The following is a 27,814-nucleotide window of genomic DNA, read 5'->3' on the forward strand; positions in this document are numbered from 1 at the left end:
TTGATTTATTTCAAAAGGAACAGAGCATTATCTCAAATAATAGGAACATCCTAAAAATGTTTCCTTCTTGTGAATTAGAGAACTTGGGATCAGATAGAGTTTCTGCTGTTGAAGAGAAGGTAAAATAAAGAAAACAGGAATCTGTCCATAGAACCTGGGTGCTGCCCAGAATACTGGATTTGGTATGCCTTGTCTCTAAATTGATGTTTATCAAAAGAAGAGAGAGAGGGAGGGAGGGAGAGATTTCTGTTGATTGAAGGAAAAAGTAAAATGTATTTCAGATTAAACTTGATCCCCAGTGAACTCCCTGTACATTTTCATGTTGTTTTATTGGCAGTAATAGGGAAATAGTTTGCCATTGTTGTCTTGATGTTTTATTGACTTCTCCATGGTTCCAGGATTTCCTGGTGATTTCCCACACAGATGCTAACCAAATCCAGCTCTGGTTGAGATCAGAATTGACCAGGGGCTTGCCACCTGCTCTAGGAAACCTATGATATATGATATATATATTTAACATCTATACTTAGAGTCATTCTAAAGTAAATTGAAAATCTAATTCTGCGAATTTTATCGTCCCTGATTCCTAGGAAATTTGCCAAAAATATTGAAATGGATTGCATCTTTAAATCCAGTCTGACAGCCATTTTCAAATACTTCTGCAGTTTTCATTAACCTACTAAAGTCATCTGGATATTGGGAACTTTACTTCTTAAATATGCTTGATATTGAGCAGTGTGTTAATAAAAGTCCTATTTATGCAGGGTTTTGTATTCTATTAACTTGGGATGGACTTGCAGATAAGAAAACATGCTATGTTCAGCATATATTAGACTAAGAGTTTGGTATTAGTCAACTAAAGAAGCTTGCCTAATGATTAAAAATGCATTGCCTATCGTCTATTCAGATAGGAATTCTTGTAATTACTCAAAGGTAAATTGATTGATTTACATTTATTGAATTTTTTCTGGCATTATTATTGTACCCATTAGTCAAAGGGCCTCAGAAAAAATTTATAAATTAGTTAAATTAATCCTAATTAAACAGATAGAAGCAGTATTAAGAAATAGTGTATATTTTTAATACCTTAGAGTGGCTTAATCAAGTGCTTTGTAGCAGAAATGTAATGGCTGTTTAAGCATTCTTTTTTTTCATGATTGCCCATGTAAACTGTTAAGTAAATGATTAAATTTTCTTGCTAGTTTTATTTATTCATTTTTCATTTGTAAAATTAATTGGCCAGCCATATTACCACAGAATATCTCTGGGCACTTACAGTCTTAAAAAAGATAAAAACTATACAAAACCAAAAAGACATATATAAAATACTGCATAGATTCAAATACTGTGGCCCCTTTAAAAGATGGAGAAGGAGGGAGGGACGGAAGGAATAGAATGAGGAGGGAAGATGTGGGATCTGTTGTTAATCTATCAACCACTCACTCGTTTTAGTGAGGTCTCAATTAAATAGTAATATTAACTGTCATTATATATTTCTGGATGTTCTCCATTCCTGGACATTTTCCAGTCATGTTCATAGATGATTATAATGGCATACAGGTGAATATTGGAGTGGCAGAGCTCATAGTGAATGTATTAATATATCCTACAGATTTTTGCAGTAAAATATGGGACCTTAATTCTGTAGTGGGAAGGAATCAGATCAGCTAGCCATGTGAATTCAAATATTTCATGGATATTGTAAGCAAAATCTGATTAAATTGAAGTAGATATAATCTAATAAAAAGATAACTAGTTTATAGATGTGTTTGGTAGTCTCAGAGTTTGAATTTAGGATTAAATTAATAATGTGTAAAAATGTGGGTTCTAAATATATGCTTCAACACACAAACCGAAATAAACCGTGAGAAGAGAAATGAAAGAGAGAGACCTACAGTAGTTGCAACTTTGGATCTATGCCATGATTAATTATGAGTTATGATGACTTTTTCTTTTTCGCGAGGACAATGATCCATCTTATAAGTGTTTGAGTTCAGTTGACTCAGTTTGTCTTTTACCTCTTTAAAAGTGGAATGCATATTGTTATACATAGAAAAAACATAATTATTACAGATGATAGGCAAAGTGACTTTTTTATAACTAAAAAGTAAACTAAGATAAAAGTAAAGATTATACATAGCAAAATCTGTGACAAGTTAATGTGAACTTTGAGTTCTGGGGAAAAAGGTGAATATGTTTATTATTAATTATGTTCAATCTATTTATTCAAAACAATATTGGAAATAATGGCATTAATAACATGTTTATATTATCCTGTTTCTCTTATCTAGGATTTTAGTTCGCTCCTTGATGAAAATGGCAGCCAACAACGCAGTTTTGAATAGACTGGAGCAGAAGGGCACTGAAGCAGATCAAATTATTGAATACCTTAAGCAGCAAGTTGCTCTTCTGAAAGAAAAAGCCAGTAAGTCATAACATTAAAATAGATTAATTAATTATCCATTCTAAATCAGTGAGTAAAATCTAAATTTAACAATTTTAAAGACCTATTTCAGGTAATAGCTTTCCTATAAAAGACACAATTTCCATCTTTTTTAAAAATTCAGAACAATTTAGACAAGTTACAATTCAGACAAGTTACCTGGTGTCAACGGGTATATTTGGCAGTGCTGTTTTAAAGAAACTGCTATAGTTATGGCTAATAGGTACCTGAATTAAAACTATAATAACAGTAAGAAGGGAAATTATGGTTTCATAGTCAGTAGAATCATAGAGTTGAAAGGATGATTTATGTTATTCAGTCCCACTCATTTAGTGGAGAAACCCAAATTATAGCATCCTAAAGAGATAGTTGTCTAACCTCCACTTGACTGCATGAAATGGTGAATTCACAGACTTTCTGTTGAACTGACTTTGCAGCTATGAATTCTTTTCTAGCATTCCATCACGATCTGCTTTCCCCTTAGCTTATCCATTCTTCTATCCTGTAGCTTACATCCATTCCTGTATTTTGGAACAAGAGAGAAGAGATCTTTACCTTCTATGTGACACATTTAGGGATCTTTAAATAATGCTGTCATATTTATACCTCACGTTTTTTCCTCAAGGCTAAACACACTCAACTTCTTCAATCTGTCTGAATAGACTTATAGCACCTTTGTTGCCTTTCCCCAAGTTGTTCCAATTTCTGTAAATAATGCTTAAATGTGTTATATCAGAAATATCAAGTTGATTAATGCAGAATTAAATGGAATGACTATATTCTGCAAATCAGAAATTATCTTTCTCTTGATGCAGCCTTAAATTACATTTGAGTTTTTTGCAGCTACATCACTGTCCTGATTCCAACGTAACTCTTAGCTCATTGCTTTAACGAGGATTTTTTTAAAAAACCAAAACCTACCATCACTAAACCAGATGCATTTGATTTTATGTCCCTAAGAAAAGAACTCCACAATTAGAATTTGTTTTCTAATTAGCAATCTATTGTTTTGTTACATATCAAAGGGAGGCCTAGAGCTCATGGGTTCCTGGTTTCTAGGCCAGCACCTTAACTATTACAGCAAACATCTACAGTACAATCTTAAAGAACTTACTGTATCTAATCAAACATGATAAGATTAGCCTATTACTTGTTCTTGACAAATCTATTTAAGCTTCCTTAATTATTACATTGTTTTCAATAACATATAGGGGCCTCTGTGGCTCAGACTGGTAAGACAGTCTGTTATTAACAGCAGCTGCCTGCAATTACTGCAGGTTCAAGCCCCACCAGGCCCAAGGTTGACTCAGCCTTCCATCCTTTATAAGGTAGGTAAAATGAGGACCCAAACCCAGATTGTTGGGGGCAATAAGTTGACTTTGTATATAATATACAAATGGATGAAGACTATTGCTTGACATAGTGTAAGCCGCCCTAAGTCTTCGGAGAAGGGCGAGATATAAATGCAAATTAAAAAAATTTTTTTTTAAAATTTCTTTATTTATAATTACATTTCTATACCGCACCATCTCCCGGAGGACTCAGGGCAGTTTACAGCCAAAATTAAAATACCCACACCAATACAATATAAATATAATAATAATAATAATAATAATAATAATAATAATAATAATAATAATAATAATAATAATTATTATTATTATGTGTGTGTGTGTGTGTGTGTGTGTGTATTATTAATTATTTAATTTGTATACCGCCTTCTCCCGAAGGACTCAGGGCGGTTTACAGCCAGAATAAAAATACAGCAATATATACAATATTAAAAACAAACATTAAAAAACTTATTAAATTTGGCCTAATATTGAAATACAAGTAACACTAAAAGTTAATATAAAATTAAAACCCCATAAAATCAGCTAAAAATTGAAATTAAAATTCAAGCCAGTCCAGCAAGACGGAACAAATAAGTCTTAAGTTCACGGCGAAAGGTCCGAAGGTCAGGTATTTGTCGAAGTCCAGGGGGAAGCTCATTCCACAGGGTGGGAGCCCCCACAGAGAAGGCTCTTCCCCTGGGGGTCGCCAGTCGACATTGCTTGGCTGAAGGCACCCTAAGGAGTCCCTCTCTGTGAGAACACACAGGTCGCTGGGAGATACAAGATGGCAGTAGGCGGTCCCGTAAATATCCCGGTCCTAAGCCATGGAGCAGTTTAAAGGTGGTAATCAATACCTTGAAGCGCACCCGGAAGACAACAGGTAGCCAGTGCAGTCTGCGCAGGATGGGTGTTACATGAGAGTTCCGAACCGCTCCCTCTATCACCCACGCAACTGCATTCTGGACTAACTGGAGCCTCCAAGTGCTCTTCAAGGGGAGCCCCATGTAGAGAGCATTGCAGTAATCCAAGCGAGAAGTAACGAGCATGAGTGACTATGCATAGGGCATCCCGGTCCAGGAAGGGGCGCAACTGGCGAATCAGGCGAACCTGATAAAAAGCTCTCCTGGAGACGGTCGTCAGGTGATCTTCAAACGACAACCGCCCATCCAGGAGAACGCCCAAGTTGCGCACCCTTTCCATCGGGGCCAATGACTCGCCCCCAACAGTCAGCTGCGGCTGCAGCTGACTGTACCGGGGTGCCGGCATCCACAGCCACTCCGGGATTGAGCTTGAGCCTGTTCCTCCCCATCCAGACCCGTACGGCTTCCAGACACCGGGACAGTACTTCGATAGCTTCGTTGGGGTGGCCTGGGGTGGAAAAGTACAGCTGCGTATCATCAGCGTACAGTTGGTATCTCACCCCAAAACCACTGATGATCTCACCCAGCGGCTTCATATAGATGTTGAACAGGAGAGGCGAGAGAATCGACCCCTGCGGCACCCCACACATGAGGCGCCTCGGGGTCGATCTCTGCCCCGCTGTGAACACCATCTGCGTCCGGTCAGAGAGGTAGGAGGAGAACCACTGATAAACGGTACCTCCCACTCCCAACCCCTCCAACCAGCGCAGCAGGATACCATGGTCGATGGTATCGAAAGCCGCTGAGAGGTCTAATAGGACAGGGCAGAGGAGTAACCCTTATCCCTGGTCCTCCAGAGATCATCCACCAACACGACCAAAGCCGTCTCCGTACTGTATCCGGGCCGGAAGCCGGACTGGAACGGGTCTAGATAGACGGTTTCATCCAGGTACTGGGGTAGTTGACATGCCACCGCACTCTCTCCAACCTTCGCCGTAAAACGAAGGTTGGAGACTGGACGATAATTTCCTAAAACAGCTGGGTCCAGGGAAGGCTTCTTGAGGAGAGGTCTCACCACCGCCTCTTTCAAGGCAGCGGGAAAGACCCCCTCTCGCAAAGAAGCATTTGTAATCCCCCGGAGCCAGCCTCGTGTCACCTCCTGCGTGGCCAGCACCAACCAGGAGGGGCACGCGTCCAGTAAACATGTGGTGGCATTCAACCTTCCCAGCAACCTGTCCATGTCCTCGGGAGTCACAGGGTCAAAACCATCCCAAACAATCTCAACAAGACGGGTCTCGAAACTCTCGCCTGGATCTACCCAATTATAATATAATAAATAACGATATTTAAAAACAATTAAAAACAAATATTTACTGGCCAAATCACTAAAACGGTCGAAGACCGATTAAAACCCATTTAAATTTCGCTAAAATATATCTTAGGCTAGTCCCGCTTGCTGAAATAATAAGGTCTTCAGTTCACGTTTGAAGGCCTGGAGGTCGGGGAGTTGGCATAACTCCGGAGGTGCTGGTGCTGCCACAGAGAAGGCCCTCCCCCTGGGGGCCCCCAACCTACATTGTTTGGTTGATGGCACCCTGAGGAGGCCCGCTCTGTGGGAGCGCATAGGTTGTTGGGAGGCAATCGGTGGCAGAAGGCGGTCTCGCAAATACCCCGGTCCTAAGCCGTGGAGCGCTTTAAAGGTGGTAACCAGCACCTTGAATTGCACCCGGAAGGCTACCGGCAGCCAGTGCAGGCCGCGCAGGATGGGTGTTATATGGGAGCAACACGGTGCCCCCTCTATCACCCGCGCGGCCGCATTCTGGACTAGCTGGAGCCTCCTATGATCTGTTTTAAAATCTTCCTAGTTATCAATGTAGATTGATTGGTTTGAAGTTTGCTGATTTTCTTTTATTTATGATGGGACAACATTCACTCTTCTCCAACACCTCATAAGTTTCTTAGTTTTTTGCTAAGGATTTGGTTAGTTCCTTTAGTGTCCTAGAATCTTCGTCTGATCCTCAAGACTTGAGACACATTCAGACCAAATAAATATTCTGTAATCATGTATCCATTCATTTCAAACTTGAATCCTGTTCCTTCTGATATATACTTTTTGTTTAACCGGTCTGAACTGTTTGAAAATCTGTGCTTTGTCCAGGTTACCGGTCAATATTTTGCTATCTTTATTGAGCAGCCGGTGTGTGTGTGTGTGTGTGTGTGTGTGTATTCATTCTTTACTTTTGAATGTATCTAGCTCACTTTCATATCCGTAACATGAATATTCTTCTTCGCTAACATTCTTCATTAACCTCAACTTATTCTGAGTTTTTCTGTCACCATTTGTGCACTATACCTTTGAACAGTGGCCTCTTTTCTATTTTCTAAGTTACATCAAGATAAATGTCTCACTACTCTGAATTTTTTGTAAAACAAAACCAAAATTGTATCTTCAACAATATTATGGTTGCAATAATGGATATTTTTTTAATTCTATTGTTCAGGATTTTAAGTTTTGTATTTAATGCAACCTTTGTCCTTTTTATGATCTGAAGAGATTTTATGGCTTAGAGTCAATAAACAAGGTTTCTACTTACAAATATGAAATGAAACTTTTCAACAGTTTCCATATAGTTCTGAGATAATATCTCCAGAATCTGTCATCTTTTTTCCACTCCTGGTTTCTTGATACAGAACATTTAAACAATAAAGTGTTTAGCTATGCATTCCATTGGAATAGGCATATAACATGGTTCCAGCTTGTATTCCCACCAGAACCAAAGCACAACAGTTCATTTCTTAGAATATATGCCAAGGAAAAGAGGGAAGAAGTGTGAATTGAATAATGAGTCCCTTTTGTATATGTTATGGATTTAATTGGAAAACACAGTGTTTAGGGGTATTACTGCAGGGTTTTAATAAAAATACCGGGTGGTAAAATATCTGTTTTAATATTTAAAAAAGCTGGAGTGGATATAGGCATTCCATAGAATCTCTCTACAGACACCTGTTCCTTGTTCCACAATCTTTAATGGAAATGGAAATAACATGGGACTTTTTGATTGCTTGTTGATGCATTTCCCATTATCATGACTTTTGCTTACGTCTGTTTGTTTTTATATCATGACACTATTTTTAAATTGGATATTTGAGCACTCATAATAGATTTATAAATGATTCTGGGAATTTTCATTCTTGTAAATGTATCCAGTATAACTCTGTATTTTTAATATAAATGTTTAATCAAAGTACATAAGGTACAAGTAATTAGGAGATTTCTCCATTTTCTTGAAGTTTTCAAAACAAGTGTTCTGTTACTCGTATATAGCTCCTAGCAATGAAATTCAACCATATTTTTTCCCCAATTCAGTGATTCTAATGAGAGTTCTGTCTCTTATAGTCTTGCAGGCATCTCTGAGGGAAGAGAAGAAACTACGTGTTGAAAATGCTAAACTTAAGAAAGAAATTGAAGTGCTAAAACAGGAATTGATCCAAGCAGAAATTCGAAATGGAGGTGAAAAATACTGTATTATTTTATGCAAGCATATCTCATTTATAGTGAAGACTATTTTTTGTAGGGTCAATATTTAAAAAAAACATTAAAAGGAGTATTGAAAGGGGACAAAATTGCATTTATTTTGGTTAATGTGATATGAATGAGAAGGAAAAATCAGGAGGAAAGAGAAGGATCTTGCTACCTTATTATCTATGCTTCTTTTCCACTGAATCTTGCAAAAAAGATTTTAGTGAAGGTTAAGAAATAGCCTGTATTATACTATCTCAGGAAGAAGTTATATTGGAAAACTTGAATGTTTTGTTTTGAACATTCATTGTATTTGAATGTTTTGTTTGTTTTTAAAGACCAAGTTGATACAACTTTACTTGAAAAGGATTGAAAATGTTGAAAAGTATTATGCTCAGGTCTGATATTTTTCGTATAATACAGTGGATATTCATAAACATATGCAGTTTATAACTTCTATTCTTTGGTTCTTTTTTATATATGGTTATATCTCAACTGTACTATTAACTCCTTGTAATCAACCCGACTAAAAAAATCTGGATTAAAATATCCACATGAAGATCAGTGACTTCACACTTTAGTTTGTCTTGGTTTTGATTACGATCTTCTTTGTGATTTTCTTTACCATTAATTGTCATGAGATGAACAAAAAAATTCAGAAGGTTTAAAATGTAATGCATATAAATATAACCATGTGCTTGGAAACATGGAAGAAAGCATTTTTCATTGAACACTGTACTTTTATTCCAACGGATTTCACAAAATAATTTTAAATATCAGAATCAAGACGTTAATTAATTGGAATGAATATTTTGTTTTTAACTTTAGTGAAACAAGTATCTGTGCCACCTAGTGAGACGGCTTCTGCAGTTTCATTTTCCAAGGATCTCTCTCAGACATCATCTGCTGCCGAAACTCTGTCTGATCCTAAGGAACAAATCAAGGGACCCAGTGAAGAAAAGAAGAAGAAAGACAAAACAGAAAAGAAAGGTAATAAGTCATTAGAGACTTTGGCAGGCTCATTTTCTAACTCAACTCTACACATTAATACCAGGGGTGAAATTTATTTACGGTTTGCCAGTGTGCGCGCGCTCTTGTCTGTGCATGCGCAAAACCTTCTGCACATGCACAGAGGCTTAAAATGTCACCAAAAAATGACATCATGATGTCTGTGTGGGTGGGGAGAGCCTCCCGCAGCCGCCGCTACCGGTTTGCCCGAGCTGGATAGAAGCGGCTGGATTTCACCCCTGATTAAATACCCTTTGCTTTTCTCTCAAGTGCTCTTAGGTTTGTAACTATCCTTTCCTCGTTTTGTAAATGGAAATTGGACTTTGTTTTGCCAGTTTTAAGATTTTTCATCCTTTTTGTTTACAGCTATGCTTCAGAAATTGTAGGAATTACTGGATAAACAGGAACAATGATTTATTTTTGATGCCATGTGTATTGTTAGAGTAAACAATATTATATTTTTTTACAACTATGCTTTTTATTACAGTTGTTGATATAATTGCAATGTTTTTGGTCTTGATGTCATGAAAGTATACTTTACATAAGGGAGTTTTTGTAATGAAAAAAGAAAAAAAATAGGTAGTTTTGTGAAGTGACTTGCATCAGAGGATTTATTAATTTGGTTTCCTTTTTGTAGGAGAAAGGAAAGAAAAAAAGCAGTCAGCTGCAAATGATGATTCAAAGCCTTTAGATGTTTCTCGACTTGATCTTCGTATTGGTTGTATTATGACGGCAAAGAAACACCCAGATGCTGATAGCCTTTATATTGAGGAAGTTGATGTTGGAGAAGCAAATCTAAGAACTGTTGTCAGCGGTTTGGTGAAACATGTTCCTTTAGAAGAGGTATAAATGAAATATTTCTGATGTCTTATTTGAGGTGTTGGCAACATTTTTATTTATTATTGTTCATCTTTTATGTATAACTGTTTATAGTACATTCCAGTTAAATGCTTAAATTTCAAAATCTCAAGATCTTGAAGTTGAGGCTTAGTGGTTTACTTAAGGAAGTCATTAAAAAGATATTAAAAGTTTCACTATTTTTTTTTAAAAATCTACTACTTTGAAGATTCAAGTGGTTCTCTGAGATCTATGCAGCATACCCAGAAAGGCTAATATTAGTTCCATATTCTTGTATTCTATACATTTGTAAGTGCAGCTTAGTCTGGTGATCAGTTGTAATACATTGGACATTGGTAAGGCATGTAGGCAAGATTTTGCCTTTCTTCCTCAATAACAAAAGTTGTCTTCAATAGTCTAGTTTGTACTTTTAGAAATGTTCCAAAACCCACGTTGCTCAATTACAGATGGAAAAGTTTTGTATTTCTATGCCAGAAGTAAAGAAAATAACAAGGATCTTGACCTTTATTGTTCACATAATGTCTACCGTGTTTCCCTGAAAATAAGACCCTGTCTTATATGTTTTTGAACCCTGAAATAAGCGCTTGGCCTTATTGCCATGCGCTCAAAAGCCCGATTGTGCTTATTATCAGGGGATGTCTTATTTTGGGGGAAATGGTATTGTATCTGAATTTCTTATAATATTCTGAGTAAATTATTCTTAATATTCATGGATCAGAAGAAAGTATTTTCCATAGCATTCTGCTGGTATTTGTTTTACTTATTGTTCTAATTTATCACAGGTTTCTGTTGTGATCATTGTCTAATGTAAAACATGCTTTAATATCAAGCACACCATTACTTTATGGTGTAGCATGCCTGGCTTTTCCTAAACAGTGATGAATCTCCAACAACCTAAATCCAATATGGTCATTTCTGGAATATTGTTTCTTGTTAAAAAGGATGTGATCTAAACCTGTGGTCTCCAATCTTGGCAATTTTAAGCCTGGAGGACTTCAACTCTCAGAATTCAGGGAGTTGAAGTGCACTAGGCTTAAAGTTGCCAAGGTTGGAGACCTCTGATCTAAACCATTCTGCATTTGTATTGGTTAAAATGTTCAAGGAAAAAAAAAGACAAAAATAAAAATCTGGATATAAAGGAATTTGAGAAAATGAATTAAAAAGCAAAATTGGTCATAGGAATACATACATAGTGTACACACACACACACACACACACACATCTTTCCCCCCATCTACAAGGTTTCTCTTTTCCAGTATTGTACCAGATTGATTCTTGCTGTTGTTACCATATATCATAATAAATTGTTACATTTTTCACTTATATTTTCTCAGATAATACCTAATAAAAATATTTGCATTTTTAATTCAAATGTTATTTACAGATTTTTTGTAATTTTTGACATATTTCCGTCCATTACCTTTGATTTTTTTTCATAACCACCGTATATGGTAAAAATATCTTTCTTTGTTATGCCATTTCCAACATGTATTGTTACAAGATTTATCCACCCTGACAATTGTTGAGAGACTTATAAACCAACTATAGAATATTTTGTACCGGTTTTCCTCAAATTGTAGCTTAATGCAAATTTTATTAATTTTTTCCATATGTCTTGTCATTGAGCCATTGTTATGATTTTGTTGCATTTTGATCAGAATTCCCATGTACTAAAATTTAATTTCCTTGGACAAAACTGTTGATTGCATTGTCCCTGGTGGAGTCAGTTGCCTTGTTTTCTTTATGCTTTTCTTCCCTGGAGGTTGTCTCAACAGGTGGCAGTACCTTGCTTGGGCTGGGAAGTTCAGCAGAGTTGGGTCTTCATTTATGGATGGAGGCCATCTGGAAATTGTATGTCAGGAAATGGAAAACATGCCCTAAAAGAAGTCAGTGGCAAACTGCTTCCATAGCAATTCCCCAAAAAAGTATATGTCTGAATGAAGTCACCAGGTGTCACATCAAAGGGGACTTTTCTTTTTTCCGCCTTCAAATCTGGGTTGGAACAGAAGCATTTAGAGTTTAAATGAATGTCTTGGAAGGCATATTATGTGCAACCGTTTCAATTTAATTCATTCCAAACATTTGTTCTATCCTGACATTTGGGATTTGTAAATATGCATAACATATTATATCCTGAGTGGTAAACCACCTGGACATATTTGATATATTTTTCTTAATTAGTTTAAAATTCTTAATTGAGTGACTTTTGATCACTAAGAATGGAAATCAAATAAACCATCAACCATCATCCAGCACATTAGGACAATGCTAATGTTTTTATTGCTTTTTATTGCATTTGTATGCTATAGGACCATTAACCTTTAATTAGATATTTCCTGATTGTATTGTTAGATTAGTGAAAGAAAAAAAATTTTTTTTGTCTATTTTTGCTCCCTGTTCTATGTGTTAATCTTTTCTTACTACTTCATTTGGTAGAAACCTGAAAAGGCCTCAATAAATTCCACTTCTTTTTCTTTTAACTTCTTTATAGATGCAAAACCAGATGGCTGTATTTCTCTGCAACCTAAAACCAGTAAAAATGAGAGGAGTGGTGTCCCAAGCCATGCTGATGTGTGCTAGCGCACCAGAAAAGGTGGAAATTATAATTCCTCCTAATGGAGTTGTTCCTGGAGAAAAAATTACATTTGAAGGTTTTTCAGGTAAACAGAAATGGCTTGAAGATTGAACAGAAATTGATGAGAATTTTTTTTGTATAAATTATGAAAACATTTATAATGAGGTTTTAAATGTGTGCATATCTGTGCCTGGAAAAAAGCTCTAATTTTAAAAAAAATGAAAATCAGATTTTAGGAATGACTACTAATAGGTAATGCTATTAAGGAGGCAGAGAAAGAGAGAAGTAATACAGAATACCTATTGTGTACTATGTTATATGCATGTCTTAAGAATGTCTTAAGAAGTATATTTTTTGCCAGTTATTTGTATCTAAAGTCAAATACTAGTACATATATTATATTTCTGGAGACTAGTACTGAATAACGTTCCTTGCTCTTCTCTTTTATCTACTTACTAAAGGTGTATGTTTAATTTTTGTCTTCTGGAGCTTCTGCAATCCAATATGTACATTGTGAATCATATATAAAATCCCTCATTCTTCAAAGAGGGAATAGAATACATTTCTAAGGATGATAAAACTAGTAAAAATGTTTTCAATAATAAGTGGTTTTACTCAAATAACTTTACTTTTTAAAAATAATTGCATCTCTAGTAGAGACTTACAATAGTTCATTTAGTGATTGTTTGACATTACAATGGCACAGAAAAAAGTGACTTATAACAATTTTTCACTCTTATGACCGTGTCAGCATCCCCATGGTGATCAAAATTCAGACACTTGGCAACTGACTCATATTTATGACTGCTGCAGTGTCCCAGTGTCATGTTATCACATTTGGTGACCTTCTTTCAAGCAAAGTCAGTGGGGAAGCTAGGTTCACTTAACAACTGTGATTAATTTAACAATTGCAGTGAACCATTTAACAACTCTGGAAAGAAAGTTCGTAAAACTCACTAACAAATGTCTCACTTAACAACAGAAATTTTGGGCTCAATTGTGGTTGTAAGTTGAGGATAGTATAGGCAAACATGGGGAATTTTGATATTATCCTAGATTAAATAAAATTATTTAATGGAGAATTACAAAAAGGAGAACACAGGTAGCAAAACCACTTCGGAATGATCAATGAGATATTGTATGTGTTATTTTTTAATATGATATGAAATAGAAAGTGGAAAAATAATGTATTTCTTGTGATAAGATTAGATTTATTTTACTTTTAAAATGAGACAAAGTTTGCAACTATTCCATATTCTGGAATTAATTTTAGGGAAAGCAGTGTTTTCTTAATTACAGAAGTGGAATGGGGGGAAAAAGCTAAAATCCAGGCTCAATATTATAAAATTAGATGTTCCTATTTTCTTATGTGATAAAATATAGAAGCCTGCACATTGTATACTTGATAATTGGTACAATGCCATCAAAACCATTATTGGTTATTATATAGGATTGTAACTTGGCTAATATAAAGGAAAATATACAGCTGGACAAGAGTGCTAACAGAATTTTATTAAGGCATAGTCTCTTGAGGGAGTTCTGCAAGTTTCTTAACTGAAAAGTGGTAGCACTAACTTTGAAATTGAGCTTGAGAAAAAAGTATAGGAGGACAAGCCATGTTGAGTTATAATTAGTTGGGGTTCCATAAAAATAAAAAGTTATATTTTAAGACAGATGTAAAAGTCCGGCAGGGTAGGTAACCTCAAAACCTGAACCAATAGATTTCACAGCCGCAAAAGTTACTTGTGCTATCACATAGCATAGGGAGTAGTGGAAAAAAAGAGTTGCATAGAGGTATCACAGTGTCCCTCAAAGCTTATATTCATAATTTTATGATCTGTTTAGAGTGTTTTCCTCTTTGCTAGACTAGGAAATGTATGTATATGTATATATATATGTTGTTGTTTTTTTGACCTCAAGCTTTTGTACTGAGTACTCAATTCGTTTTCTTGCAGTTTGCAACTAATTTTTCATAATTAATTTATTTAAATATTAGCAATGTCTGTAGGGGAATAATTTTGTGCATCTTGTAGAATGCTATGTAACAAATAAGGCAATACAGTTTGCTAGTATGTAGCTAGAATATTTATTGTCCTAGACCAGGGTGTCAAACTCGATTTCATTGAGGGCCACATCAGGGTTGTGTTTGATCTTGAGGGGCCTGGGTACGTGTGGATAGCTCGACATCACTCATGTCAGGTGGCGTCTGTGATGGCCCAAGTGCTCTGCCAGTAAAAACGGAGTCCCGAGCTCAGTTTTCACTGGCAGAGGCACCGCAGACGGTTCTTGGCTGTTTCCAGGGCGGCCCCACGGGCTGGATCTGGCCCCCAGGCCTTGAAATTGACATCCCTCTCCTAGACAATTAAATAGCTATCTCCAAAAGGCATAGCAAGAATCCTTAATTAACTCACTAGTAAATCTACTTGAATAAGCTTTTCCATGGTGTTTTGGGCCTCCCCACACTGTGCAGGACTGTGCGCACACAAATAGATTTGTCACCATTGAAATTATGCTTGTTCAGATTCTAGAAACTTTCATCATATTTTCAGGAGGTTATAGAAAATGTCATAATACTTGCATATGATTGTTCCTTTTTTCTGCTTTTCTTCAACAAAACATTTTCTTTAAAAAATACATAGGGAACTGCTGCTGGTTAGTGAGTTTCCTTTTACAGATGATTATGGCCCTGTTGCAATTGGATATGTTTTTATAATGATTTTAGTCTGATGGATTGTTGTTTCCTTTTTTTTTTGTTAGATTTTATTGCCATTTTGATTTATAAAGTGTCTTTTAAAAGTCCGATTTATAAGTCCGGTTTTTCATAAACAGACAGGAAGGAGGGGGAAATGCCCTCTGTTGCCACAAACTTAGCAAACTGCATTACATACATGATTCAGAGGTTGCCATGACAAATTAACTGTGTTATGAGAGATACAGAATTTGTGAATGGGATTCCTTTTTGATAGGAAACCTGAAATAACTGTGGATTTTTAATAGTTTTAAATGAAGGATTTATAACACCTCTGATAACTCTGGTCTTTAGAGACTATATATCTTAGCTGCAAAATAAGACAGTACTGTAAAATAAAAACAAATGCTCACAAATCTGGTAGCTATGAAATAAAAGTATCCATATTTTATAAAAAGCTTCAACATACTAAAGATTGAAAAACAGCATTATATTTGGTCATATAATTTCTCCACTTTATTATATAATGCCTCTTCCAATGATGACAGAGTAGTGGTTTGCTTAGCAATATAATAAACTTTTACACTTAAATAAAAACCTATTATTGCTGCATTTATATCACTAGAAATACTTTGTTTAGACTTGTCTTTCTGATAGATAAGATGCTAAAGGAAGATTGTCCCATATTGGGTGGAAATTGCTGTTTACTTGCTAATGATTCTTTCAGTGCATGGTTTAGTCAGCAACACCATAGATTGATGTTTATTAATAACAGTATTTTGAATGCTACACTTAAAAAATATCATTTCTATCCCCAAGAATTCTCTCCAATTTTTCTTATAAATGTCTTTCAAGAGAAAAGAAAAGGATGAGAAAGGAGGGTTTTATGGAGCATACACCATGGTTTTCTGGTAATGTTTAAAAGTGGTGCCTGTGCTAATCTAATACAAGCTCGCCACAGATCCCAGGAGAGTTTGCCTGGGTATTCCAAAGCAAGTTTTAATAGAATCCAGAAGGTTGTTCCGTAATAAAAGCCAGATTTTAATTTATTCTTGAAAACTAAATTCAGTTTTGTAATGTTTGCATTTTAAAGACTTGCCTGCTGTTTTGGTTTGATATATATTTTCTTTTTTATTTGAAAGATTTTATCGTGAGGAGATGTCATTTTAATTGCCATTTAGTTACTTATGTTTTTTCCCTCTAAAAGATAACCTGTTGGTCTGAGAAAGTACCAATTATTTATGGCTTATGGACTGAAACTTCTCTTTTATTCCCAGGCCACAAAGAAACACAAAGGAAAAGTTTATTGCAAGCTACCATATAATATAGTAGAAACCATTTTAATCCAGAATTCATGGCCATATGACTATTTCTGTGTCCAGCTTCTTTTCTGACTTTTAAAATGTGCCATTTTAAAAATTTCTAATGAAACATCAGAGTAGATCAGTACAAAGATGCACTAGTGTTTAAAATATAACTAAGATAAAAGTGAGATTTCTTTCTGTCCGCTTGTAAGTTTTGGTGGGAAAATAATATGCTCATGTATAAACATCTATCATTAGTTGATTTTTCTTCTCAAAAACTATTTGTCAATCTGAATACCAATTTGTCAGGTGCGAAGAACCAGACCCCCATATGTAGAATACAAATGAGAGCTACTTTATTGCTCAACGCCTATTTCACAGGAGTCTTCCCATAGTGGCAGATTACCTGTGGGAAACACTAGATAAAATCCAATGGCATTCAAGGGGGAGTCAGATTTTACTCCCTGGTACTTATATAACAACTCCAGACTACTTCTGAAGAGTTTGACTACTGTTTCCACCCAGAAAGGCTGTTCTCCAGCCTAATTCTATTATACTTGCTGTAATTTTTATCTTTTACAGGTACTAAATTGTTTAAATCTCTGGGTTCCAGGAGAATATTGGGCTTGGGATTTATTTAAAAAAAACAATATTCCTCCCATATTGCAGCATATCTGTTCCTGCCTTTTAAAATAGCTTCAGTTAACTATTGTTTTTAAATGAAATAAAGGCTAGAAATGTCTTCCGTTCAGAGGGTGGCTAAAGTTTCCAGTGACTGCTAATAGTCACAAACAATTCCTAATGCAGCATTACTTTGAAGACGAGTACTTGCTAGCAAGTACTGATAGGAAGAACCTATTAATATTCACATGTAGCTTCAGGATTTTTTGTAGCTATTTGTTTGGTCACTTGTAGAAACAGAATGATAGGCCAGGTAGATCTTTGAGCTAGTTTTCCTTTGATATCCATCTGTTCTTGCAAACAGGAATAGGAAGTCAACAGCATGGTTTCTCTGTCTGTTAATCTACATACGGTATCTTCTAGTACCTGACAGATACTAAATTGTTTCTTGTTCTATTGGGCTATGAATAAAATTCAAATGTGTAGAATGTCTGGATTTAGTTCCAATAATATGTACCTAACACAAGGGCTTTCAGATGGTAGATGAATTCTTCGTTTTAGAAGATATGCTCACAGTAAGCTCACTGATTGCTGTATGAGTCCCTTACTAAGGAAATAAGGAACAAAGCATTACTGCTACTCTGCATGGTCTTGATGGGAAGCAGAACACCTAGCTCACTTAAATGGTTTTCATAATCTTACTCGTGGGCATTGTATTATTCTACTGCTGTGTTGTAACCTCGGGATCATTTACAACAAAAAAATGGCATAACTCTTACTATCCCATAACTTTAGGTTACATGGAGAAGGCTGCATTATTTTATTCTTAATCATTTTGAACATACTCAAGTTATTTTTTTTTAAAGGTGAGATAAAACAAACTCAAAATAATGTATTTTATATTGTATATACTATTTGAAGATGATATTAAATTAGTTTGTCAGACCTAAATAGGGTTGATTATTAATTTTCATAGATACCCTTCATTGCTGCCGGCTGGAATTTTAAATCAGTTTTAAACCATTATTTTATATATTGGCTAGAAGCCAAGTCAGTTTACTGTGGTTAATAATCTTTCTGTAGGTATATTGTAATAATTAGTCATAGAAAGGAAGGAGGAGGAGAGGAAGTGCACAATGTTTTGATTTTTCTTCAACTCATATTATTAGTTTAAGTTCAATTTTTCTCAACTAAGGTTTCACAAGAGATTGGGATGGATGGATATGGATGGATGGATGGGTGGATGGATAAACAAATACCTTTTTTGAACTTTGTCCACTGCACAGTCCTGGTACTACCGGGCCATGTACTATTTGCAACTAGGCTGGACGATTAAGTTATGCTGTACACACATGCATCTGCGCACCAGCCCTACGTGCACATCCGCATCGGCCCACCCATCACGTGGCCTGGTTCCTCCCCCCCCCACTCCCCGTTGGATCTCCAAACCACAAAGGTTGGGAACTGCTGATGTAAATCACTTCCCTTATATTGTGAAAGATTATGAGTGCAAATTCTTCGTTTCACTTTCTTATCTTCCTTTTTTTCTTTTTTAAAAAGGTGAACCTGAGAAAGAACTTAATCCCAAGAAGAAAATATGGGAGCAGATCCAACCTGATCTTCAGACTAATGACCAATGTATTGCTACGTACAAAGGAGTACCGTTTGAAGTGAAAGGGAAAGGTGTGTGCAGGGCTCCCTCAATGGCCAACAGTGGAATCAAATAAATGAAAGCAAGCTTGGAAAAGTTTGAAATAATTTTGAAGAGAAAAACATGAACATAAATAAATATTGCCTCACTGAAAACCGTGTCTCATTCATTTTATTACAACCTTACAGATGACCTTGGCTTAAAAACTTAAAAAACTTAGTAATATCAGACCTGGTTAATATTGACTACAAGATACCCAAGGATTACGAGAAGGTAGACACTAGATAAGAAAGTTGAAGAAAGTTTCTGAAAGAAGGGAATGACAACAACGTCTGTACTGTGGTGAGAAAACTGAAAGAATCTATTAGTAACTTGAGTTAGACTCAACTTGAAAAAAATATATAACAAAAATACAAATTTTCATGGTTCATTGCTTGTATAAAATTGAAAACAAGCATTAATCAGGGCCATAGATAAGTGGTAGATGATGCATGCACGCCCATATCCTTTAGTTCATTTTGTAGTATCTGTAAGCAGGGTTGGAAACTAGTTTGGAACTAGGATTCCCATCTCCCAAACTCGTATGTTGCTAATGCATAAAAATTAAGTAGTAGTCAGACTAGTGAAATTTATTACAGTAATATATTAATGCCCTAGTTCAAATGATTCTAATACTACATAGCCCAGAGAAATGGCCCATACATGGTCCAGAGAAAAAAAGGAAACACTATAAATAACAGATGAATTTCATCATTGGGATTCCTATGAAAACAATTATAGAGGAATTCTTAAGAAATAGATTCAATACACTTTTGTTTGATGGCTCATCTCACAGTGATACTGTATGGAACCACAGCCCTTACTGGAAGTCTAGGAATATAGTGTTACTGAATGCAGCTGACAGCTCTGATATGACCAGAAGGACTACTATTCAGTTCAAAAGTTATCCACCAACGTGAACAATTCAGTTCAGAAATAAAGGGAGATCAAGGAATATATTTTAGAACTAGAGTGATGTTATCAACATGTTAGTATTAGCTAATATTAATACATTTTAATGTATTGAAAATATATTATTTTCTGGAAATGTAGCTTGATTAGTGCACAAAATATAGGTATTTTAAAACCACCTTGAGAGTTGAATATATTAAATTCATTCTCGATACACTGGGTGAAAATAAGTACTTTTCAATAGTATACTGCAATCTGATACTATGGAAATTGAATCTGGAAAAAATAACTCTATCCCAAAAGGTTCACCCCATTGTGTGGTGCTTGGGTGTTGAACTCTGGCTGTTAGCCTCCAGCTGATGAGCTCAGCACCTTTAACCGTTGAGTCAACATGCCTCCAAAAGAGTGAATTATAAAAGCAGCAAAGAATTCAGAATTTGGAAATGGTAAATTATTTAAATGTATAGCATTGTTTATTTCACATGAAGGGTCTGGAAACTGTTTTGTTTTAGAAATTCCATAATTTTTCTTAAAGCTTTTAGGTTTTCGTGTTTTAGAAACCTAGCGTGATTGTCGATAAAAATGCATTTTTGTTGAACTAACTGCATTACTTTATGTAGTGTGTCCGAGGCACTATGCAAATATTTGTCTATAGTAAATGATGATTTTTCAATCTGGTCGGCATGAGTAAATAAAATGACAGTGTAAGTCTTCCAATTAGGGCCAAGGAGTTCCTGCAAAGGTAAAAATAAAAAAGGACATTGGCTTAATTAATAATTATTTTACATACATGATTTTAACTTTTTCAATATATAAGCCAACCATTGGCTTTGATCTGCAATGGAATATTCCTACCTCTGCCTCTTATTGTTGGAAAATCCCAAATCTTTCAAAGGAACTTTTGGGAAGTATAGGTTTGGTAAAAATCAGAATCCAAGTAATTCTGTGTGATTCTATAAACCTTTTCATGCAAAATTTGATTTAACTCATGATGACTTAACAATTGCCTAAGTGAGACATATACTCTACGTTGGGCAAGCTATATATATTACTCTGAACTTTACAGGAAAAAGGATGCAATAAAACTAGATTAATAGAGTAAACATTTAAATTTATCATGCTTATTACTCCTCACAATAAACATACCATCCTGTGGTCAAATTGAAAATTATAGTAAGTGTACTAGCATACCTTTCACAGTTCTTCTAAGATGGCGCCGACGAAGGCTGCCTCGGTGAAATGCTCTCTAATTGTTTCTTTATTTCTAATTGTTCTCTGTGACTCACTACGGATTTCCTACTCACGAGACCATCTGCTAAAAATTAAGGAACATTTCTTTAAGGAGCAGCTTTCTTTAATCTCACCCCCGCCTGTCTTTACAAACACGGAGGAGATTCTAACACAGGAGGAGGCAATTCCCACGGAGCCATGGATTACTAAAAAAACCAAACGACGGAAACGAAGGAAACGAGGTAAAAGATCTGGGATCTTAATCAAGCTAAGAACTCGCACTAAAACTCCTCTGCCTTCAATTTTCCTAACAAATATACGCTCACTTGCAAATAAGATGGATGAAATACTCCTCTTAAACAAATACTATTCTGATTTTCGCAATTCAGCAGTCCTATGCTTCTCTGAAACCTGGTTAAATGAATCAATTGAAAATAGCAGCCTGAACATTCCAGGATTTCAAATTGAGCGATCAGACAGGGTTCCAGAAACATCTGGTAAAAGAAAGGAGGAGGCTTATGCCTATATATTAATTCAACCTGGTGTCAAGATTTTAACATAATTTACAAATTCTGTGACAACAATTTAGAGACTCTAATTATCAACTGCAAACCTTACTATTCGCCTCGTGAATTTTCCTCATTTCTTCTAATTGCTGTTTATGTCCCACCACAAGCCTGTGTAAACGAGGCATTACGAACTCTAGCTGACCAAATCATGGAGGCTGAAGCCAAACACCCTGATTCACTGGCCATTGTTTTGGGAGATCTAAACAAGGCAAACTTAAGGAAAGAACTACCAAAATACTTTCAGCATGTCAATTGTCCCACCAGAGGCAAGAATACTCTAGACCACTGCTACACAACACTAAAAGATGCCTATCGGTCTTTACCACGTGCAGCTGTAGGACACTCTGATCATTGCATGATTCACCTTGTACCTGCTTACAGGCAAAGACTTAAAGCCATAAAACCAATAATTAAATCAGTGAAAACCTGGACGGAGGAATCAGAATTAAAGCTACAGGCATGTTTTGACTGCACTGATTGGAATATTTTTAAAGATACCTCTGCAGACCTGGATGAACTCACAGATACTGTAACATCATATGTCAGCTTCTGTGAAGACCTATGTGTACCTACAAGGAACTTGCGAATACACAGTAATAACAAACCTTGGTTTACACCTAAACTTAAGCAGCTACGACATTCCAAAGAGGAAGCCTACAGAAAAGGTGATAAAATGCTGTACAATCAGGCCAGAAATGCACTAACAAGGAGATAAGAGCAGCAAAAGAAGCTACTCTGAAAAGCTAAAGAATCAATTTTCAGCAAATGAACCAGCAAACATGTGGAAAACTCTTAAAAATATCACCGCTATGGCAAACCTCCTTCCCAGGCTGAAGGTAATCAACAACTGGCAGATGACCTGAATGAGTTTTACTGCAGGTTTGAAAGGAAACTACAGCCACCTATCTCCACAACCCCATCTCAGACACACCAACAACAGCCAAGCCTCCTACAACTGACCCCATTTCATTGGGTTCACAACCCCTAGTGATCACAGAAAAGGAAGTGCAGGACCTATTTCACAGACAAAAGCCAGGAAAAGCTCCAGGCCCAGACAAGATAACTCCTTCTTGCTTAAAAGTCTGTGCTGACCAATTGGCCCCATCTTCACCCATATTTTCAATAAATCACTAGAGATGTGCTATGTTCCTTCTTGCTTCAAACGCTCTACCATCATCCCAGTGCCAAGAAGCCCACCATCAAGGAACTGAATGACTACAGACCAGTTGCTCTAACATCTGTAGTCATGAAAACCTTTGAAAGGCTAGTGCTTTCCTACCTGAAAACCATCACGAATCCGCTTTTAGACCCCTTGCAATTTGCATACCGAGCAAATAGATCAACAGATGATGCTGTTAATATGGCTCTGCACTACATCCTACAACATCTTGAGTCTCCAAAGACCTATGCAAGGGTCCTTTTGTAGACTTTAGTTCAGCATTCAATACCATCATTCCAGACATTCTTCTAACTAAGCTAAACCAGCTACAGGTACCGGAACAGACTTGTAAGTGGATCACAAGCTTCCTAACAAACAGGAAGCAGCAGGTGAAGCTAAGCAAGATCACATCAAATACCTGTACAATTAGCACAGGGCCCCCAAGGCTGTGTGCTCTCCCACTTCTCTTCTCTCTGTATACCAATGACTGCATCTCCAATGATCCATTTGTTAAGCTACTGAAGTTCGCAGATGACACAACAGTGATTGGTCTCATTCGAGACAATGACGAATCCGATATAGACGAGAGGTCGAACGACTAGCCTTGTGGTGCAACCAAAACAATCTGGAACTGAACACACTCAAAACCGTAGAAATGGTGGTAGACTTTAGGAAAAACCCTTCCATACTTCCACCTCTCACAATACTTGACAACACAGTATCAACAGTAGAAACCTTCAAATTTCTGGGTTATATCATATCGCAAGATCTCAAATGGACAGCTAACATCAAAACATCATTAAAAAGGACAACAAAGAATGTTCTTTCTGCGCCAACTCAGTAAGCTCAAACTGCCCAAGGAGCTGCTGATCCAGTTCTACAGAGGAATTATTGAGTCTGTCATTTGCACCTCTATAACTGTCTGGTTCGGTTCTGCAACCCAACAAGAAAAACACAGACTTCAGAGGATAATTAGAACTGCAGAAAAATAATTGCTACCAACTTGCCTTCCATTGAGGACCTGTATACTGCACGAATCAAGAAGAGGCCGTGAAAATATTTGCAGATCCCTCGCATCCTGGACATAAACTGTTTCAACTCCTACCCTCAAAACGACGCTATAGAGCACTGCACACCAGAACAACTAGACACAAGAACAGTTTTTTCCCGAAGGCCATCACTCTGCTAAACAAATAATTCCCTCAACACTGTCAGACTATTTACTGAATCTGCACTACTATTAATCGTTTCATAGTTCCCATCACCAATCTCTTTCCACTTATGACTGTATGACTATAACTTGTTGCTGGCAATCCTTATGATTTATATTGATATATTGATCATCAATTGTGTTGTAAATGTTGTACCTTGATGAACGTATCTTTTCTTTTATGTACACTGAGAGCATATGCACCAAGACAAATTCCTTGTGTGTCCAATCACACTTGGCCAATAAAATTCTATTCTATTCTATTCTATTCTATCAGGCCATATTCTATGTTAGAATTGTAGTCCTTGGAATCCAATTGTAAACTGCCTTTATTAAAATCTCTATTTGTTCAAATCTATCACCACATATAGGCAGAACATTTCAGTTCAGTGTAAGAACTGGATTTGGATGAATTCACACATGCAGATCTCACTTTTTAAATTCATAACATTTTAGTTTAACTCCCAGCCCAGTGCAATTTCTATTGTAGTTTGATGTTAAGTTCTCTGAGCATTGAACCCTGTTGATGGGGCAATATATATATCATTCTCATCAGTGGCGGAATTCAAATTTTTTAAACTACCGATTCTGTGGGCATGGCTTGGTGGGCATGGCATACTGCAGGGGAAGGATACTGCAAAATCTCCATTTCACCCCACTTCAGGGGAAGGATACTGCAAAATCCCCATTCCCTCCCCACTCCTGGGGAATGATACTGCAAAATCCCCATTCCCTCCCCACTCCTGGGGAATGATACTGCAAAATCCCCATTCCCTCCCCACTCCTGGGGAAGGATATTGCAAAATCTCCATTCCCACCCCACTCTGGGGCCAGCCAGAGGTGGCTTTTGCCAGTTCTCTGAACTAGTCAAAATTTCCACTACTGGTTCTCCAGAACCTGTCAGAACCTGCTGAATAGCAACCCTGCTTCTCATGGACATTACCTCAATCAGTTGTATGGTGGCAGTTTCCTCTTCTTCACACAGTACAACATCAGCTCTCAGAACCAAAAGTGCCAAGTGCAGACCTTCTTCTCCAAAATGCTGAGCTACAGCATCTTTGACGTCTTTCTGGATCTGCTCTTTGCTGAGGCTGCTGTGAGGATATCCAGGAGTGTCCAGCACTCGGACTTGCACGGTTAGCGCTCTTCCTTGCTGACGCCCAAAATCTGAAATGTCACAGCTGCGGCCGAGGTGGCAGGATGTAGTCACAGAGCATGGGGAAAGAAAACTGGCAAAGTCCGTGCTGCCCAGAAGAGTGTTTCCCGCTGCACTTTTTCCACTTTGTGTTCTTCCAAGCAAGAGGAGATTGATTCTCATCTTGCTATTGTCAGACATTGTATTTCCCTCTTGAAATTCCTATGAAATGACATGTGAATAGTAATATCATTTAGCAAAAGTAGCAGCACTATACAGACATTGCTACTATATATTGGAGCTAAGCTTAATTGGTTAGGAAGACCATTTGAAGAAGGAAGCTATTGAATTGCCATTCGCAGGAATTAAAACAATAGCACTGGACATTGTTTCACAATCTTTAAGCAGATGTGTGAACCTCTTTGTTCAACATTATATTAGTTTTTTTAAAAAAATATTTAACAGTTTGCCCATAAAGTAAGTTACCTTCATTAAAATATCATTCTGAAAAAAATACCAAATGATTACAGGGTCATATCTGGATCAATAAAATATTCATTTTTTTATACCTACAATAAAGAAAAACTGATGTCTAGCTTTCCAAGTACATTTTTGGGGATCCAGTATTTTTAATGAATCAATTTGAATCTCAAATCCATGACACCATTTTATCATTTTTAAGAACATGAAGAATATCTTTAAAGTGGACTGGGCTATTCCAAACATGAGCTAAAGAACTGAAACCCCCAACAATGCCCACTCTAAAAATAAATATTGTCTAATTTCATAAAGATACATTATGGGTTTTACTGATGTCACAGATTTCATCAAATAAGGGAGCATCTCATAAATGAAAATATTGCCAGTGTTGTGAATTGGGAAGACCATATTGAAGTTGGAAAAAATCCCAACTTTAATTGGTTTAAAATGATAATCCTTTTCTATTAGACTTTCTAATGAAAGGTTTCCTCATCTATTTTTAGAATAGAATTTTTCCAAATAGTTAAATATTTGTGAATCTTATTATTTAAACCCAATATTTAGCATTTAGCACTTATTTATTATTATTTATTTTATTAGATTTATAGACTGCCCTTCTCCCGAAGGACTCAGAGCGGTGTACAGCCAAGGTAAAAAAGAAACAATGTACAATTAAAAGTAAATTTAAAAACTTATTATACAATTTGGCCGAAAATTAAAATGGTTAAAAATCTAAAACCCCCAGTTTAAGACTTAAATAAAATTTAAAATTCAAAATCTAGACAATTTAAGAAAGCCCCGCGCAAACAAACAAATATGTTTTCAGTTCGCGGCGAAAGGTCTGAAGGTCAGGTATTTGGCGTAAACCAGGGGGAAGTTCATTCCAAAGAGTAGGGGCCCCCACAGAGAAGGATCTTCCCCTGGGGGTCGCCAGCCGACACTGCCTGGCGGACGGCACCCTGAGAAGTCCCTCTCTGTGTGAGCGTACGGGTCGGTGGGAGGCATGAGGTAACAGCAGGCGGTCCCGTAAGTACCCAGGCCCCAAGCCATGGAGCGCTTTAAAGGTGGTAACCAAAACCTTGAAATGCACCCGAAAGGCAACAGGAAGCCAGTGCAGTCTGCGCAGGAGAGGTGTTACATGGGAGCTACGTGAGACTCCCTCTATCACTCGCGCAGCTGCATTCTGGACCAACTGAAGCCTCCGGGTGCATCTCAAGGGGAGCCCCATGTAGAGAGCATTGCAATAATCCAGGCGGAATATTTGATTTAGATACCACTTAGACTTAGATACCACTTCATAGTGCTTTTACAGCCCTCTCTAAGCAGTTTACAGAGTCAGCATATTGCCCCCAACAATTTGGCTTCTCATTTTACCCACCTCGGAAGGATGGAAGGCTGAGTCAACCTTGAGCCTGGTGAGATTTGAACTGCTGAACTGCAGCTAGCAATCAGCTGAAGTGCCTGCAGTACTGCACTCTAACCACTGCAACACCTTGGCTTCATTTGCCACAATATGATTCCAATATATTTTCACTGCCCACGCTTCTGGAAATAAAATACCTTTCTTACTATATGTTGTTCCAAGAACTTGCCAAGAGACTGCAAGAGAAATAGATAACTTTCCAGAAGAGTCATAAAGAATAACATTCTACTATATTTTCATTCCATATACTAATAGCTCATGAAATATATGTCAAATGGTATTTTTGCAAATGATATAATTAAACCCACCTTCCTCAAATGGCAATTTTAAATAGCTAAAGAAAACTTTGGTGGTCTACTATTCCTAAGTCACCTATTGATCTGAAAGAGATCGTGTATTTCCTTAATAGTAACATAGGAATACCTCTAGGAACAGAAATTAAATCAGAAACAATATTCATTTGTATAGAAAAGGATTAACTCACTGAGTGCAACCATTCCTTTCCCTTATCTCCTCCTCCTTTTTATCCTACATCTATATTTATATTATTCTAGGCAAAAGTGTTCAGAATCCTGGATTGCCAAAGTCAATGTGAAGTATGTGTAGTCTTAAAAAAATATATGTGCAGCATCATTAAGCAGCAGAAGGCAAACTACCAAAATAAATGTGGCAGACACTTTAGATATTCTAGGAGATCATTCAACATCACAAAAATGCTCCATAAAATCTGATCTAGCATGGTCTTTTGTCTTTTACTCTTGAAAAGCAATGAGGAATACATTGGAAGCTTCCAC

The 27,814-nt window shown here is 36.7% G+C and overlaps 2 protein-coding genes across 6 annotated transcripts in view; one reads left to right on the forward strand and one right to left on the reverse strand.

The window, feature by feature from the left end:
* AIMP1 (aminoacyl tRNA synthetase complex interacting multifunctional protein 1) overlaps nt 1-19,018 on the forward strand; it is a 28,377-nt gene extending 9,359 nt beyond the window's left edge. For all 5 annotated transcript variants that reach the window (XM_058193155.1, XM_058193152.1, XM_058193153.1 and 2 more), the window contains 6 exons: nt 2,292-2,425; nt 8,035-8,148; nt 8,986-9,147; nt 9,803-10,008; nt 12,515-12,683; nt 18,773-19,018. In XM_058193155.1, the coding sequence (XP_058049138.1) occupies nt 2,311-2,425; nt 8,035-8,148; nt 8,986-9,147; nt 9,803-10,008; nt 12,515-12,683; nt 18,773-18,939 (933 nt within the window). In that variant the 5' untranslated portion in view covers nt 2,292-2,310 and the 3' untranslated portion in view covers nt 18,940-19,018. The remainder of the gene's footprint in view (nt 1-2,291; nt 2,426-8,034; nt 8,149-8,985; nt 9,148-9,802; nt 10,009-12,514; nt 12,684-18,772) is intronic.
* A 1,269-nt stretch (nt 19,019-20,287) lies between these two features.
* Nucleotides 20,288-25,318, reverse strand: GIMD1 (GIMAP family P-loop NTPase domain containing 1). Its single transcript, XM_058192125.1, has 2 exons — nt 24,926-25,318; nt 20,288-20,548 (listed from the first exon to the last, which is right to left on the reverse strand). Exons 1-2 carry the CDS (start codon nt 25,316-25,318, stop codon nt 20,288-20,290), a joined length of 654 nt encoding a protein of 217 aa, XP_058048108.1.
* Between the last annotated feature and the right edge of the window lie 2,496 nt (nt 25,319-27,814).

Source organism: Ahaetulla prasina, chromosome 8 (genome assembly GCF_028640845.1).
Source record: "Ahaetulla prasina isolate Xishuangbanna chromosome 8, ASM2864084v1, whole genome shotgun sequence".
In the NCBI taxonomy this organism is placed as follows: domain Eukaryota; kingdom Metazoa; phylum Chordata; class Lepidosauria; order Squamata; family Colubridae; genus Ahaetulla; species Ahaetulla prasina.

Bases quoted from the DNA above. Each gene is read 5' to 3' on its own strand.
- GIMD1 (XM_058192125.1), bottom strand. From the start codon at position 25,318: ATGTCTGACAATAGCAAGATGAGAATCAATCTCCTCTTGCTTGGAAGA. The intron at 20,549-24,925 runs GTAATGTCCATG...TTACCTTTGCAG, and splicing joins CCACCATACAACTGATTGAG to GAACTCCTTGGCCCTAATTG.